General features: G+C 37.7%; 2 protein-coding genes across 6 annotated transcripts in view; both read left to right on the forward strand.

Annotated features, from left to right (window-relative positions):
• Nucleotides 1-10,547, forward strand: part of LOC111407817 — a 40,472-nt gene extending 29,925 nt beyond the window's left edge. The window contains exons 14-22 of one of the 3 annotated variants that reach the window (XM_023037500.1): nucleotides 333-604; nucleotides 705-832; nucleotides 5,624-5,858; nucleotides 8,406-8,594; nucleotides 8,695-8,984; nucleotides 9,113-9,296; nucleotides 9,406-9,648; nucleotides 9,863-9,984; nucleotides 10,105-10,547. In XM_023037500.1, the coding sequence (XP_022893268.1) occupies nucleotides 333-604; nucleotides 705-832; nucleotides 5,624-5,858; nucleotides 8,406-8,594; nucleotides 8,695-8,984; nucleotides 9,113-9,296; nucleotides 9,406-9,648; nucleotides 9,863-9,984; nucleotides 10,105-10,252 (1,811 nt within the window). In that variant the 3' untranslated portion in view covers nucleotides 10,253-10,547. The remainder of the gene's footprint in view (nucleotides 1-332; nucleotides 605-704; nucleotides 833-5,623; nucleotides 5,859-8,405; nucleotides 8,595-8,694; nucleotides 8,985-9,112; nucleotides 9,297-9,405; nucleotides 9,649-9,862; nucleotides 9,985-10,104) is intronic. The other 2 variants (XM_023037501.1, XM_023037502.1) reach the window with 2 other exon arrangements.
• Nucleotides 10,548-12,535: 1,988 nt separating this feature from the next.
• Nucleotides 12,536-16,205, forward strand: LOC111407819 (glutathione hydrolase 3-like). 3 transcript variants are annotated; one of them, XM_023037505.1, is made up of 7 exons: nucleotides 12,536-12,767; nucleotides 13,130-13,461; nucleotides 13,953-14,471; nucleotides 14,729-14,964; nucleotides 15,220-15,484; nucleotides 15,593-15,733; nucleotides 15,817-16,205. In XM_023037505.1, the coding sequence occupies exons 1-7, from the start codon at nucleotides 12,659-12,661 to the stop codon at nucleotides 16,078-16,080; spliced, it is 1,866 nt and encodes a 621-aa protein (XP_022893273.1). In that variant the 5' UTR covers nucleotides 12,536-12,658; the 3' UTR covers nucleotides 16,081-16,205. The 3 variants fall into 3 exon arrangements, with proteins under 3 accessions (XP_022893273.1, XP_022893271.1, XP_022893272.1); XM_023037503.1 differs by having other exon boundaries at nucleotides 12,537-12,767; nucleotides 13,124-13,461; XM_023037504.1 differs by having other exon boundaries at nucleotides 12,538-12,767; nucleotides 13,124-13,461; nucleotides 15,596-15,733.
• Nucleotides 16,206-16,442: the final 237 nt, after the last annotated feature.

Genomic DNA, 16,442 nt, shown 5'->3' on the forward strand with positions numbered 1-16,442 from the left:
GCCTTTATAATGCATTACAATATACCCGATGTTCTTATTATGTCAAAAGCTGTATATTTTAAATTTAACATAACCTAACTATTAAAGAAATGGAATAAATCAAAACAAGTCTAGTCTAGTAAATGTTTGTTTTTCCTCCTAAAAGATGTCCAATTTTCCATCACTTCTTCAACAGGATAGAGGCATTGTTGTCAAAATTATGTATCCCAAGCTAGAGAGATTTCTATAGCAGTAGTTTGATCTGTGAAGATATTTCGAAACTTAATAATTTATGAAGGTATTTGTTCCTTTTTAAGTGGAATTTTCTTACTTTTAAGACCATCTTTCCTCAGGAGGTGTTACAGATTCCCCTTGCCCATACAACTGTGTATCTGAGCGATATCATATGCCTCACTGTTATACAGCCATTGAAGAATTAATGTACACCTTTGGAGGGCCATGGTTATTTGGTTTGACACTTGCAAGTCTCCTCATCATCTTAGCACTTGTTCTAAGTGTTGCTAGGATGAAATTTGTTGGCTCAGATGAATTACCAGGTCTAGTGCGGGCCCGCTGTTGCTCTCCAATTGATCGCTCATTTCCTTTTCTGGAGTCACTTAATGAGGTTCTCCAATTTCTGTCCATTTCTGTAGCATCTAACTTGCAAGCATTTTAACAGATTTGTTGCTGATTAGTCTGAAGGTGATCATTCTGTTGTATTTCAGGTGTTGGAAACAAGTAGAGTTGAGGAATCCCAAACCCATGTCCATCGCATGTACTTTATGGGGGCAAACACTTTCAGTGAACCTTGGCATCTCCCTCATTCTCCTCCTAAAGAAATAAAAGAAATTGTGTATGATTTCTATCTTTCTTGTGGTTATTTTGTTGAATACTTTTTTTTTTTTTTTATAGGCAAATTTATAAGAATCAAATTTTTGTTGAATACTTTTTTTTTTTTTTTAATAAGTAATCAAATGTTTTATTAATTAAAAGGTAATACACATGAAGTGTATTATACACTTAAACAAGAAATAAACAGCATGAAATTAAGCAACCCATCTATGTGACTAGAAGCTACAGCATTAAATCAATTATACAATGTCAAATAAAATAATTCTCTAAACTACTCTAAAGTCTTTATCTGATCATCAAAACAGCGTCCATTTCTTTCTCTCCACACGTACCAAATGATGCAGCCTGGAATAAGGTCCCAAACGAGTTTACTGTCCTTGTCGGGAAACTTTCTCTTCCATGCCTTCAACAAATCTTCCATACGCCGTGGCATCACCCAATCCATATGTTGAGAAGCCAGAGACAAACGGGCGCCATCACAATGAAGGAACAAATGGTCAACCGTTTCCCCATCCTTTCTGCACATATGACACCAATTTGTAATATAAAACCCCCTTAATCGAAGATTGTCCGCGGTTAAAATTTATCCTCTCACTATCGTCCATAGTAAAAATGCCACCCTTGGAGGCAGTTTACACTTCCATTCCATCTTCCAAGAGAATAAATTCTCCGCAGATCCCAATAAGGATTTAAAATAAGTGCTAACTAAAAAAATGCCATCCCTTGTCGGCATCCACCTGATGCGGTCACTCTCTCGTACCCTGATATGCACTTTATACAGAGAGGTCAATAGCACTGCGTAATCATCCACTACCCAATCTTGTAGTCTCCTCCCAAAAACAATGTTCCAATTGATGCTCCCGTTATGTATATCTAATACATCATTCACCATAGCAGATGGCATCACGGTAATACTATACAAAGAAAGGAATTGCTCCCTTGACGGTTGATCAGTACACCAACAATCATCCCAAAAGCCGATAGTATTGCCATTACCCACACCAAAGGTCACTCTATTCCGAAAGTCACTCCACCCTCGTCGAATATACTGCCATAAACTCACCCCGTAGGTACCCCGGCTCTGAACTAAACACCATCCACCCTCCAAAATGCCATATTTCTCTTCTATAATTTCTCTTCAGAAACTCTCCCTCTCCACCCCAAACCGCCATAACCACTTACCCAACAAGGCCTTATTAAACAATACAAGGCTCCTTAGTTCGAATCCTCCAACCCTTGTGAGAGAACAAACTGCACCCCAATTTACCAAATGAAATTTCCTCTCCTCTCCTAACCCTTCCCAAAGGAACTCCCTTTGGATCCTCTCTAGTCTCTTAGCCACAGGAATGGGAAATAAAGACAAGAAATAAGTGGGAAGATTCGAGAGAGTAGACTTGATTAGAGTAAGGTGACCTCCCTTTGAAAGTTACGTACGCTTCCAACCCGCTAATCTCCTCTTCACCCTTTCCACTATACTGTCCCAAATGTGTTTACTTTTGAACCTTGCTCCTAATGGTAGCCCAAGATATGTCATAGGCGACTGTGCAACCCTACAGCCCAATGTAGCAGCCATCCTTTCCACATTATCGACCTCTCCAACAGTGATGACCTCAGATTTCCCCAAATTTATCTTCATTCCAGATACAGCTTCGAAGCAAGTTCGTAAAGTGTTCAACGTCTGCGTCACAAAAGATCACAGTATCATCTGCAAATAGCAAATGAGATATCTGCAGTTGACCAATCTTAAAGCCCTTTAACAAACTTTTCCCCATAGCCTTTTCAACCATTTTACTGAATGCCTCCATTACAATAACAAACAGTAATGGAGACAAATGATCCCCTTGTCGCAATCCCCTGCAACTCTCGAAACGACCTTCAGGAGTGCCGTTTACCAGAACTGAAAAAGAGACAGTAGAAATATAAAATTGAATCCACTGGCACCACTTGGCCCCGAAACCACATCGCTTGAGCATATACAATAGGAAACCCCAATTCACGTGATCATAGGCCTTTTGAATATCAAGTTTACATAGCATCCCTGGAGCCCTTGACGTAGTCTTGAATCAATGCATTCATTTGCTATGAGAACGGAGTCCAAGATCTGTCGCCCTTTGACAAAAGCATTCTGATATTTTGACACCACTTTTCCCAGCACCTCCTTTAATCTATTTGTCAAAACCTTTGCAATAATCTTATACACCCCATTTACTAGACTGATAGGTCGAAAGTCCTTAATGTCCGTCGCTCCTGGTTTTTTTGGGATCAGAACAATAAATATGGTATTAGAGCTTTTCAAGAATCCGCTATATTGGAAAAAGTAAGCAAAAACATCCACAATGTCCGATCGTATCACATCTCAACAAGCCTTGTAAAATGCGAAGGAGAATCCGTCTGGTCTTGTGGCCTTGTCATCATTCATACTGAACACCACCTCCCCAATCTCGTCCTCCCCAAATGGTCTTTCTAACCAACTAACATCCTCCTTAGAAATAGTGGAAAACTCTAGCCCCTCAAGCGCTGGCCTCCAATCAAACTGCTACTTATAAAGGTTTTGGTAGAAACTCACCATTTGGTTACGAATATCCTGTGGTTCCTCATAAGTTACCCCATCCACCTCCAACATAGAGATACGATTGTTGCTCCTGTTGAAATTGGCCACCCTATGGAAAAACTGTGTACACTTATCTCCCTCTCTCAACCACTTGACCCTAGATTTCTGGCGCCAAGAAATCTCCTCCATCTCCACAACCTCTCCAGCTCGCCCCTTAATTCTTGACGTCGCTCCCTCTCGTCCCCTCCCAATCCTCGATTTTCCTCATTCCTATCCAATTCCTCTATTTCTGAGATGCATTGATTTTTACGCCGGTTAACATCTCCTACCTTCTCCTCATTCCACCTTTTGAGGTCTCCTTTTAAAGCCTTTAATTTCTGGTCCAACACATAACTGGAGGACCCCTTGAACTTGTAAGAGGCCCACCAAGTCCGTATTCGCTCCCCAAAACCGTCCACTTTAAGCCACATCTTTTCAAACCTAAAAGGCCTTCTCTCGCTATATCCCACATCCCTAGATAATGAAATTGGGAAATGATCTGAATACACCCTCCCTAGTCTCCTCTGAGCGACGTCCAGGTACTTAGCCTCCCACTCCACACTAATCAAGAACGATCTATTCTAGAATGAACAGGTAGCTCTCGATTAGATGACCAAGTAAAATCTCCCCCCATCAAAGGCATATCCTACCAACATATTCTCCCTGATAAAATCTGAGAAGTCCTCCATAGCTCCTGTTAGTCTCCCGCCGCTAGACCTTTCAGTAGGAAAGCAGACCACATTAAAGTCACCCCCTATGCACGTTGGGAGGTTCTACCTAGCCATCATACTTGCCAATTCATCCCACGATCCGCCTCTACTTTCATCGACATTAGGCCCATAAACTCCTATGAATATCTTACGAAATCTATCTCCAATATTTGTAAATGAAAGGGATAGGGAAAATAGCCCTTCACTAACCTCCTCCAACTGAAAGAATCTAGTATCCCACATAATTAGCACCCCTCCCGAAGCCCCCACTGACCCCACAAATTGATACCCAATATGATGTCCCCCCCCCCCATAAGCTACTTACAACAGCCCTCGAAACGGTCTCCAACTGTCTCCTGTAAGCAAACAATGTCAGCCTTCCAACCCCTTAAGAGATTATGAACACCTAACCTTTTACCAGCTTCATTAAGCCCCCTCACATTCCAGCTAACTATTTTTGGGATTATCTTGACGCATTGTCATCTCTCCCCATCAATTCTCTTCTTGAGTCACCACTCCTTATGTCATAATTAACCAAGCATTCAAGCCTTTTAAGCTCACGGTCACCCTTTCTTCTTGTCTTACCTCCTAGTGTATCCATCTTTTGTCCCCTGCTCGCCTCCAACTCCTCAAATAGTTGCAAGAGCTTATGTTCATACCCATCGCAGGACAGCCCCACCATTTTGCTGAAGTCCAAAATTTTTTGAAGAGCCCAGCTCGATGGTGGTGGTCTAATGTCAAGCTCACTCATTTCCACTATCTCCCCAAAGGAAAACTGATCATATTGTAAGCCCTCTTCTTCCACCCAACCTACATCCCTATTTATATCCTCCTTATTGGCGCCCTCCACCCACACAACTAGCGCTTTATCAGTCCTTGATTCCCCCTCATTTATAGACTTAGAATATCTCCTACAGTAGATATTCGTGACCATCGTTGCCAAACTTATTGCCCTTTGTTGTTTCTCAATTGCCACATCTGGTCTCTTCGACTCTAAATTCATCAAACTCGGTTCCCCTTCCTTGTCCCTTACTTCCACCTCCACCCCTCTACTTTGTACTTGGGCCTCGCCACTTGGCTTAACCATCACCTCTGTAGTGTGAGCCCTCTTCGATTTCGACTCCTTAGACACCTCATTAGCTACTACATTTTCGTTTGCTGTATAATCATCTGAGCCCATTCCACACGCATGACAATACGTCTACCTATAACCCATTGTCTTTCTGCTATCCAATAACCTTATTAGTTCATCCAATTCCCCTTTCAGTGCCTTTATGTGTGCCCTTATGTCAGCATAGTTTGCAGAAATATCAGACGTTCCTTCTGTAGTCTTCAAGAACTCCTATTGAAAAGCAGATAAGTGATATGATGTGGTTTTTGATAAATTCCAACGGTCAGGTTTTATAATTACGCTAATATTGTGGAATTGGCATCATTACAATCGACAACATTTGGATTTTATTCATTTCACTACCTTGTCTTTTGTTGGTAGATATGAAGATGCTTTCAACAGATTTGTTGATGAGATAAATGCTTTAGCTTCTTATCAGTGGTGGGAAGGATCAGTTTACAGCATCCTTTGTGTTATTACATATCCACTTGCATGGTCATGGCGGCAGTGGTGCCGGAAGAAGAAAATGCAGCACCTGCGTGAATATGTTCGATCAGAATATGATCATGCTTGCTTGCGTTCTTGCCGTTCACGTGCTCTCTATGAAGGCCTGAAGGTATGCTCTGGATCCCTGATGAGTTTGGCATTTAAAACGCAAATGAGCTAGCAATATTATTATTCAACTTGGAAACCCCTTTTGGTATTATAAACCCAATCTAACTTGAGTTTCTACCTATCTGTGCAATCACTATAGCCTGACTTGCTAGGCTGATAATGCAAGTGTCTGGAGAAATAACCGAAATTGTTTGAAGAACATATTTGGATAACAATTTTAGTAAAAGTATAATCATGTTACCAGCTATGGTGAAGGCATATTCTTTACCATGGATGTATATTATGTTAGGAAAACCTTCTCAAAGTATACTTTGACTGAGACTACATGATTGGCGAGCAAATAATTGATTATACAGTGAAATATGGGAGTGAGATTCGTTAGGATTCAGGAATAGATAGATTTAAGATGTAATGGATACCATTGGTGGACTTAACATTGGGTTTCAGTGAAGGCATCATGTCTGAAACAAGGTGGATAGGAGCCATATGTTTATTGTAATATCCAGAAGTAATATGCCAAGATAAAACTACCTGTTTTCTGGAAAAATGAAACGCTGAATGAATAGAAGTATCTATATGTAAAATTAGTTAATGAGAACTTACTGAGAATTAGCAGCTGCGGCTGACAATTTATAGACAATACTCAGTGAAGAATTATGATGTTCAAGTACATCTGTATTGTCTTGTGAAACAATAGAACGAAAAATGACTAAGACGGTAGCAGAAGCAATTATTAACCGAGGCCAAAATTGGATGCAGGAGGTTGAAAACCTTATCAGTTTGAACCATTGAAAAGTAATCCTTAATTGGTCAAATGAAACATCAAGGGACTAGTACCTTTCTGCTTACACCAAGTGAGGAGAGCTGACAAACACTGATGTCGCTTTTGATTCTAATTGTTTAGAGCGTGCTGAAGAGCTAGTCGCAGCATAGTGCATTCAATGCACTTTTTTTACTGTTGAAACGTGAAGATTTACTGTTCAAAAACAGAGCTGCAAACCTCAAGTTGCAAATGGACATCACTTATGACAATTTTTGGCTTTTGAATCCTATTTTATCTTAATTTCTAATTTTCTTTTAGGTTGTCGTTGTGTTACTAACCACCTAGTCTAAAAGATTAAATTATTAGAGAGGGAAGAATTTATAAATTTAAATTTTGTTTTCAACATGCTTCCTCATTGTGAGTAAATGAAAATAAATTTTCTATATCATTCAGTTACAAACAGGAGCCTTTATAGGATAGGTCAACAAGCTAAAATGGAAACAAATAAATATCCCCACTGAATCAGGGGTAATAATTTACCTAATTCCCATCCCACAAAATTAGGGATTTAGAGTCCTATGATTTATATTATTTTACAACTAAATCGGAAACTAAATAATATATATTATTTTCCACACTCATGACACTGCCAATTTTTAATCATTCAAGATGAGACAGATGGATTCACAACTGGGTGATAGAAAAGACTTGAACATGGATTGCTTTTGTGTTTATTATTTAGAGTGTTACAAGATATAATAATGATCCTTGAGTCCCTGATGGATTGTAGCATCCGCAGTCATCGTGATTACCTTGGCATATATAAAAGCCCCAACAGCACAGGAGAAAGAGAAGAGACTGGAGGAAATATTAAGAGAAATTCTTTTCATCTTCTTTCCTTTTTTTAATTCTCATGATGTTTCTCTATGTTAATTTAAAGAACAAGAAGTATAGTAGAATAGATATGTGAATATTCCACTGAAAATTTATTAGCATTTATGCGCATACTGGGCTGGCCCCTAATGCAGAGATGTGATTCTAAGTGATGCATGGTGATCTCTCATAATGATAAAGCTGTCATGAAGTTACTTTCCGTTTACGCGTTAGACCTCTTATATGTTACTCCAACACTTTGGTAACCCTGCCATATCGACTTCTCTGAAATAGACATGCCATTCAATGCCTGATATAAGTCCTTGACGCTAAATGACAATTTAGCATAAAATTAACTACAAGTGTCATCTCTAATTCTTTTTCCAGATAATTTTGTACAATTCTTTAAAATGCATTATTCTGTTAAGCGTTCAGTCAAGTTTGTGTAATATATCTAGCATCTTAATTTTAACTTACTATCATTCTAAATGGGTTGTGACCATACCTGTATCTGGAGTGAAAACTTCTGAACGAGTAACAATTCGCTTGTCCCAATACAGCATTTGTGTTACCAAACCTGAATTTGTATGTGATTCGTGTTATTGAGTACTCTGCATTTCCAATCTCAAATGTCTGTTCCTCATTTAGCATCCTCATAAGTCTGTTGCTTAATTAGCATCTTATGCAATATTAGTGCAATATCACATCTTGGATTCTAGGTGGTAAGAATTTTGACCTTGATGAACTAAATCAGGGATTTGACTCATGGTAAAATAGTTTCTCTCTGGATTTTTTTATGTGCTACTGTACCCTTCTCTATCTCTACGTACCTGTTTTATTGCTGTTTATGTCTTATTTCAATGAATTTATTTTTTTCTTAACCAACACTAATAATTTCTCTTTGTGCTGTAGGTGACTTCAACTTCTGATTTAATGCTTGCCTATGTGGATTTTTTCCTTGGTGGAGATGAAAAAAGGGATGACCTTCCACCTCCCCTTCCTCAAAGGTTCCCGATGTATATAGTTTTTGGAGGAGATGGATCTTACATGACACCTTTCTCTCTTCACAGTGATAACATTCTAACTAACCTCATGAGTCAGGTTTAATTTCTACTGCTTACTAAGATTAATGCAAGCATTGTCTAACATATGGTGTGTCTCATGGAGGTCCTGAGATCATCTTCTTTTTACCATGTTCCAGTCAGTCCCCCCAACAATTTGGTACCGATTTGTAGCTGGTCTAAATGCACAACTTCGTTTAGTCCGACGTGGGCATCTAAAGGCAACGTTTCATCCGGTTATCTGCTGGCTTGAGACACATGCAAATAGAACATTAAGTACTCACGGTGTACATGTAGAGCTAATTTGTTTTCAGCCATCAGCAAGTGGATATCGTCAATTTGGACTACTTGTGTGTGCCATAGAAGATGAAAGCACACATTCATCAATTCAAGGATTGGATAAATCTTTGTTACTAGAGCAGCACTCACAGTAAGGCATTTGCATGTGATTCTTTTGCTCTTTAGATGTTTCTGTTGACTGTTGAATTGATGATTTGGGTTCATTTGGCTTTCCTCTCTCTCTCTCTCTCTCTCTCTCTATGCATCTTTTTTGTGCAGATTGCCTGGTAACCGCTGGAAGAAAGCACTAAATCTTGTAAGAGTCAGTGAACAAATTACCATGCAAAAAAAGATATCTGGAGAAATTTTACATGCCAAGAACCTTCAAAAACTTGAAGAGAAGATACACATAGATTATCCTTTCTATTACATAATTTGCAACACTAGACCTGTTTGCCATCAGGCAAGTCTTAATGTATTGGACTACTTTAAATATATTGATCTTTTATCCTCAGAAATCATTAACATTTGATACTCGCTTCCTCTTTTCTTCCATTGGACTCCAATTGCAGGATCTTGTTGGTTTGGTCATCTCAATACTCCTTTTAGCAGATTTTAGCTTGGTCTTGCTTACTTTACTTCAGCTTTACTCCATATCACTGCTGGACGTCTTTTTGGTTTTGTCTGTTCTTCCTCTTGGGATACTTCTGCCGTTTCCTGCTGGGATCAATGCATTATTTAGTCATGGACCCAGGCGGTCAGCTGGCCTTGCACGTATATATGCTTTATGGAATATAAATTCTGTGATAAATGTCGTAAGTGGTTATTGCATTTGCCTCATTTTTGACCTTATCTTTTGCATTTAGTAATTCTTCTAAAAGTATTCGTGAACTTCTTCAATGGTGAACTTGATAACTTCTAGAGTCAACAATGCTGTATTAACAAACCCATATATTCTCTATGACATTCTAATAGCACAAGTTCTAATATCAAATTGACACCTCTCTTTTATGTACTCTGGTCTTGAAGCAAGTACTGAGGAACAGGTCTATGGTGCAGGTGGTTGCCTTCGTATGTGGAATAGTTCATTTCAAGACTCAATCCTCGTCAAACAAAAAACATCCCAACTTTCAGTCCTGGAATTTTATCATGTAAGTTACATTTTCTGGGTGCATGTTTATATAGTTGAGTTATTTTTCCTTCTAAATGATTGAATTTGGTATAGCTTTTGGAATCTTATGTATTTACATGGTGTTGGAGCATTGGTTCAGGGATGAAAGTGGTTGGTGGATGCTACCTTTTGGACTGGTCTTTTGTAAAAGTTTCCAAGCTCAACTAATCAATTGTCACGTGGCTAACCTAGAGATTCAAGACCCCACATTGTACAGCAATGACCCAAATGTGTTCTGGCAGTCGTGAAGGAAACTTCTGAGCCAAGTAAAAGATATAACTTAATTTTTCCTTTTCTTTTTCGTCGTCTCTTCATCTACCCTATAGAAATATCATGTCCAGGGAATTCATTTAAGGCTACAAAGAGTGGTTATTTCTCCAACTAGATATGCCTTGTGAAACAGACATACTTTTTGTGACGCCATTTTGTGCAGCAATCTCTTTTTATGAGACACCATTTTTTTTTCTGTAAAGCACTGAATCTAAAAATATTTTTGCATTTGAACTCGTATAAATCCTATACTCCCTGACTGCTGTTCTCGAACTGTCGGTGGTGATGCATAATTTTCTGAAAAGTTCTGTGATGAGTTTTTTTTCCAAGGGCCATGGATTTTACCCTACAAGCCCGTTTGCTCATTTGAATGTTATATTCCCTTAGAATGTTGCATAATTTGTAGTATATTTGAGGAGTTGGACTAGACATGATTAAGAAAGATTAGGTGTGAAATATTAATGAATTTTTAATGCAGTTAAAATATAACAGACATTAAAAAGGGTTCTTTAATATTGGTCTGTTATATATGTTTGTGAACAAAATGGAGCTTAAATGAAATTCATTTACATTAATGGAACTTGAGTTCATAAGGCTTTCTTTCAGTTCTACGCAGTTAGTTTAAGGAAGAGACGATTTCTCTGCTTTGCTTTGTTTTGCTATTACACGGTTTGGTCTGTCGAAATTCGATGGAAGATGAAGTTATGTTTTCTTTATTACAATGTACTATGTGAAGGTTTTAACGTTTTAAGATTCTTGAATTATATATATGTGGTCTTTTCAAGTTAATTGTTCCAATGGTTACTGAACTTAGGTTCATGTCTTTGATTAGTCATTGAAGTTTAGAATATCAAGTTTTGGTTACTGAATTTAGGTCCATGACTTTGATTGCTCACAGGAGTTTAGAATTTCGAGTTTTAGCTACTGAACTTTGAAAAATATTGTAAGTTACTCACTGAAAACTCGACATTTTTCAATATTCAATATTTACGCTAGTGAGTAATGTACGTTATTTTTCAAAGTTAAGTGGTCAAAATTCGACATTTTAAATTTCGGTGAGCAATCGAAGATATAGACCTAAGTTCAATAACTAAAACTCGACAATTGAAATTTCAGTGACCAATCAAAGATACGTACCTAAGTTCTGTGGTCATTGGAACAATTAACTCGGTCTTTACAGATACTTTTGAATAGTTAATTTGTCACTTTACTCTTCGTATTAGAAATATTTTCTACTTTATTTTGTCCAAGGTTCAACTTTAAGACGATATTATTTAATGAGTTCTTTAGTTTATTTTAAAAATAAATTTTCGAAATTTAAGCAAATTCCCCACTTATGTAATTATACCAAAACATTACTTATTTTTCGATGTCATATTTTATTGCACTATTTTATTTAAAACCTTTTAAATGACACCACCACCAAGGAAATTGATATAATACTTGATTGGGCAGAACAAAATATTAAAAAACAGAAATTTATGTATAATTGATGCTTTTAAAAATTTATCATTCTACCTATACGTTACGTAAGGACAACTAAATATTGGAGAACAGAATTGGGCCGGGGACGATAGAATATAGAATTGAATTTTCAATTGACAATAATTTTGTTTGACTTTTGGCAAGTGTGTGTGTGTGTACACACTTTTCCTATATTGCACATATATTTAAGAATTAATAATACCATTTTCAAACTAACGTTATCTTTAAATACCTAATTTTATATTTAAATGGCAACATAAACTAATTTTGTACAAATTAAACAAAACAACCTCGTCTATGAAATTGGGGCACTCTAAAATTCATTTGAAGGTAACAGAGAATACGATGGTTTTCCTAACAAGGACATAGACGATGGAATTTATCTTCCGTCTAAGATCATGAGCAACTTTGAAATAAGAAATTAGAAAAGCGTATTCTTAGACGGAAAAACGAGTGTTTTACTAGAGTCATAATATTGACACAATTTGACTCGAGAGTTGAGATGTCATAAGCATTCCGGAAAATTTATATGGCACTCAAAATTGTTGCAAAAAATATTCATCAATATAAAAAACAGAAAAAAAAATTAAAAATTAAAAAAAGAAAAGAAAAGAAAAGAAAAAGTGACCAACTATTTGTTCTTTAAATAATATTTTTTGGGTGTGTACTATAGTTGGAAAGTGATTTTTATTATATTAATATTTTCCAACAAACTGGCCAATAATATAGTTGGAAAAATGATTCCATCTCTTTTTATGGAGGAGAAGATACTCCAACCCCACTTACGTATCTGGACTGATAATGCCTTAGTCATACCCCCATAAAATCAACGTTGAAATTCTCAAATATCGCTCTCTACATATCTTTCACACACAAACACACACAGCCTGAAAGTTGCAATGGAGAAGCAAGACTTAGAATTCCCATTTATGAGCAGTGATGATTTTGCAAGGAGGAAAAGATGGAGCAGAGCCCTTTGGTTTCTTCTTGGAATTATAGCGATAGCATGTAAGAATTTTCTTAGCTTCATATTTCCCATTTACAGTGAATTGTCTTGATATTTTGAGGAGTTTAAGGAATTTTGTCAAAGATGGGTTGTTGGGTTCTTCAGATTATAGGAATTTTTTCTGTAATTTCTTTATGGGAAATATAATAGTTGTGATCAATAAGACTTAATTTTTTATCAAGCAAAGAATCGTGTAGATGTAATATTTGATCAAGCAAAGAATTTTGATTTTGTTCTCATATATTTGTCTGATGGTGAAAACAATTTATGTTTTCTTGACTTTTATGAAGTGTTAATGTGAACAATATGCTGTACCAGAAGTAATTTCTTAGAGTTGTGCTTTTTGTCTGTAATTTAGCTGTAGGCCTTGCGATCAAAGGGGATTTGAAATTTTTGGGAGTGAGAAATGATGGCAAATATAACGGAAGAATTCGGATTAGCAATAGTGACATTGTTGAATCACAGAAAGCTGTTGTTGCTGCTGATGATGGTCGATGCTCTGAAATCGGCATATCCATATTAAAAATGGGGGGGCATGCTGTTGATGCCACGGTTGCTACCGCACTTTGCCTAGGTGTGGTTAACCCGATGGCGAGTGGAATAGGAGGTGGAGGTTTTATGGTGGTTCTATCTTCATCGACATCAGATGCCCAAGCATTTGACATGAGGGAGACTGCTCCGGCTGCTGCTTCACAAGTTCATATTCTTTGCTTTTGATTTGCCACATTATAATTATAATTCTAACTCTGTTTATTAGATTATAAATGTCATAATGTTGGTTACACCACTATAAATTCGTGTGATTAATTTCTTTTTGGTTTATTATTGCTCTTGGAGGTGGGGAATAAGGTTTAACTGGTAACACATAAGAGATCAATCATGTTGTTTCAAGTTCATCATAGAAGTTTAATAGCATGTTCGGCAAAAAAAGGTTCTAACTTATAAGCTAGAGACCAGCAAATTGTGTGGTCCAAAATGCACACAACTAGCTTACAAGCCTGATAAGTTGGGAACTAGATTGTATGCTGTGGGACTCACAGTGTGTGGATTTTGGACTACACAATTCCTGGGTCTCCAGCTTATAAGCAAGCACCTTTTTTTGCCTAACATGCTATAAATTGGGGTAGTAAAGTTGCTCGAGTGTCTTTGATTTATCCTTTTCATCCAATAATTGTTTCTTTCTGCAGAACATGTATGACAATAATGCAGAGGCCAAATGTAAAGGAGCACTGTCAATGGGCGTTCCTGGTGAGGTAGCTGGACTTTACATGGCCTGGTTGAAATATGGGCGGTTGCCTTGGAAAACTTTAGTTCAACCTGCTATCAAATTTGCCAAACAAGGATTCGAAGTTGCTCCATATTTAGGATCTGCAATTGCTAAAAATGAAGAATTGATCATGACTGATCTGGGCTTACGACAAGTCTATGCACCAAAGGGTAAGCTGTTAAAAGCTGGCGATACATGCTACAATGTAGAACTTGGGAACAGCTTAGAGGCAGTCGCTGAACAAGGCCCTGAAGCGTTCTATAAGGGGAAAGTTGGTGAAAAACTGGTTGAAGATGTGAGAAGAGCAGGTGGAATTTTGACAATGGAGGATTTAAGAAATTACAGAGTGGATGTTACAGATGCAGTTGCCGTCAATGTTATGGGATACCGAATATTAGGAATGCCGCCTCCTTCAAGTGGAACGGTTGGGCTTTCTCTGGTGCGTGTTTTAGACTTTAAATGACTTGAACTACTGCTAAATTCCGAGATAGTAATTGATCCTCCCCTCGCTCTCTCCTTAGTCAAGTTCTTTTTTCTTGTAAAAAAAAATAAAATTCTATGGGAAATTATTTAGAGATTGGACAGTTAGAAGTTGAGTTGATAGTATCTTATTGCATAGTGTGAAGCATTGGTATTATAATTCCTTAACAAAGCAGCATCTTGTCGACTGACCATTTCTTGTCGATGAAAATGCAGATTTTGAACATTCTAGAAAGTTACGGAAGTCCTGATGCTGTGAAAGGTCCTTTAGGTCTTCATCGTCTTATTGAAGCACTGAAACACATGTTTGCTATCCGAATGTACCTGGGAGACCCCCATTTTGAAAATGTTGATGGAGCGGTATCCGACATGCTTTCCCCAGATTTTGCTAAGAGCATTCGGGAAAAGATATTTGACAACACGACTTTCCCTCCCGAATATTATATGTACAGGTAGATCTCCTAAGACTGACTGTTTCTTAGCTTTACAACTTTAGAGCCTCCTCATCTAAAAACATAAATTATTAGAGATGAAGTTTTTATTTATTTGAATTTAGTCTTTGCACGCCCCCTCAGGTGCATAAGGCATGATATGTGGATAAGTTTTATAAATGGATGGTGGCAAGACTTTAGAGAGAGAACGTGATTATTTATTTAAATTTAGTCTTCAACAATTAACAATGACACTAAAGAATTTGATCTGTCCAGGTGGAATCAGCTTAGGGATCATGGGACGAGTCACTTTGGCGTTGTGGATTCAGACAGAAATGCTGTATCAATGACAACCACAGTGAACTATCCTTTTGGAGGTGGCGTTCTCTCCCCTTCGACTGGTATTGTGCTCAACAATGAAATGGATGATTTCTCGACGCCAACTGAAACATCTCCTGACAGACTCCCTCCTGCTCCAACCAACTTTATTAGACCAAACAAGCGACCATTATCGTCCATGACCCCCATCATCGTCCTCAAGGTATGGTTTTATACTTAATTACTAGTGCTTATAGATCTTATGATAAGTAGGTTCATCTATTCGTGCATTCACTTCTCTGAACTGCATACTATCTTGTGCAAAATTTAGCAGGATAACCAGTTGGCCGGGGTGATTGGTGGCAGTGGTGGCTTGAACATTATTCCGGCTGTGGTTCAAGTTTTCATTAACCATTTTGTCTTGGGAATGGATCCTCTAGCAGCTGTAAGGAACGCGCGAGTCTACCACAAGGTCCCTCGAATTTTTATACAATGAATTAAGTTCAAAATCATTTACAAATCATAAAGTCCTGACATTATTCTAGCTTTGTGCAGCTTATTCCAAATGTTGTCTCATATGAAAACTGGACAGTCATTGATGGAGAACACATAGAACTTTCTGAGGAAAATAAGCAATTCTTGACAGAGAGAGGTCATCACCTGCAGGGTAAAGCCGGTGGAGCAATCTGCCAGCTTATTGTTCAAAACCTTACAAATTCGATGGATTTAGGAAGAAAAGTAATTAAAAACGAGATATTTCATGGAGTACTAACCGCTGTTAGTGATCCTAGGAAAGATGGCAGGCCGGCAGCAATCTGATAATCTCATCCCAGGAATATATCGAATATTAAGTCTTCTCCTAGGCAACAAGTTGCAATGGCTTCAAACTGATAAATATTTGCTCCCAAGAACTCCAAATCAGTTGGTTTATGTAATTAAAATAAGAACATGTCAAGATTCATAGGACAGTGTTCTAGTCTGGGATTGTAGAGTCCTAGTATTGTTGTAAATTGGTTGGATGTATACGAGGTCTACCTTGATGGAATGTTCAAAATACTTAGATCCTTGACGGTTAGAGTGTGTCACGTTTTTTTTTATCTACTTTTCTCTCTACTAGTATACTCCTCTTAAAACACTAGACGAATTGATCTAGCTACTCGACTCGATTTACAAGTTTTGGT

Source organism: Olea europaea, chromosome 13 (assembly GCF_002742605.1).
Source record: "Olea europaea var. sylvestris chromosome 13, O_europaea_v1, whole genome shotgun sequence".
Lineage (NCBI taxonomy): Eukaryota > Viridiplantae > Streptophyta > Magnoliopsida > Lamiales > Oleaceae > Olea > Olea europaea.

Bases quoted from the DNA above. Each gene is read 5' to 3' on its own strand.
- LOC111407819 (XM_023037503.1), top strand. From the start codon at position 12,659: ATGGAGAAGCAAGACTTAGAATTCCCATTTATGAGCAGTGATGATTTT. The intron at 13,462-13,952 runs GTTCATATTCTT...TTCTTTCTGCAG, and splicing joins CTCCGGCTGCTGCTTCACAA to AACATGTATGACAATAATGC. The intron at 15,485-15,592 runs GTATGGTTTTAT...TGCAAAATTTAG, and splicing joins CCCCCATCATCGTCCTCAAG to CAGGATAACCAGTTGGCCGG.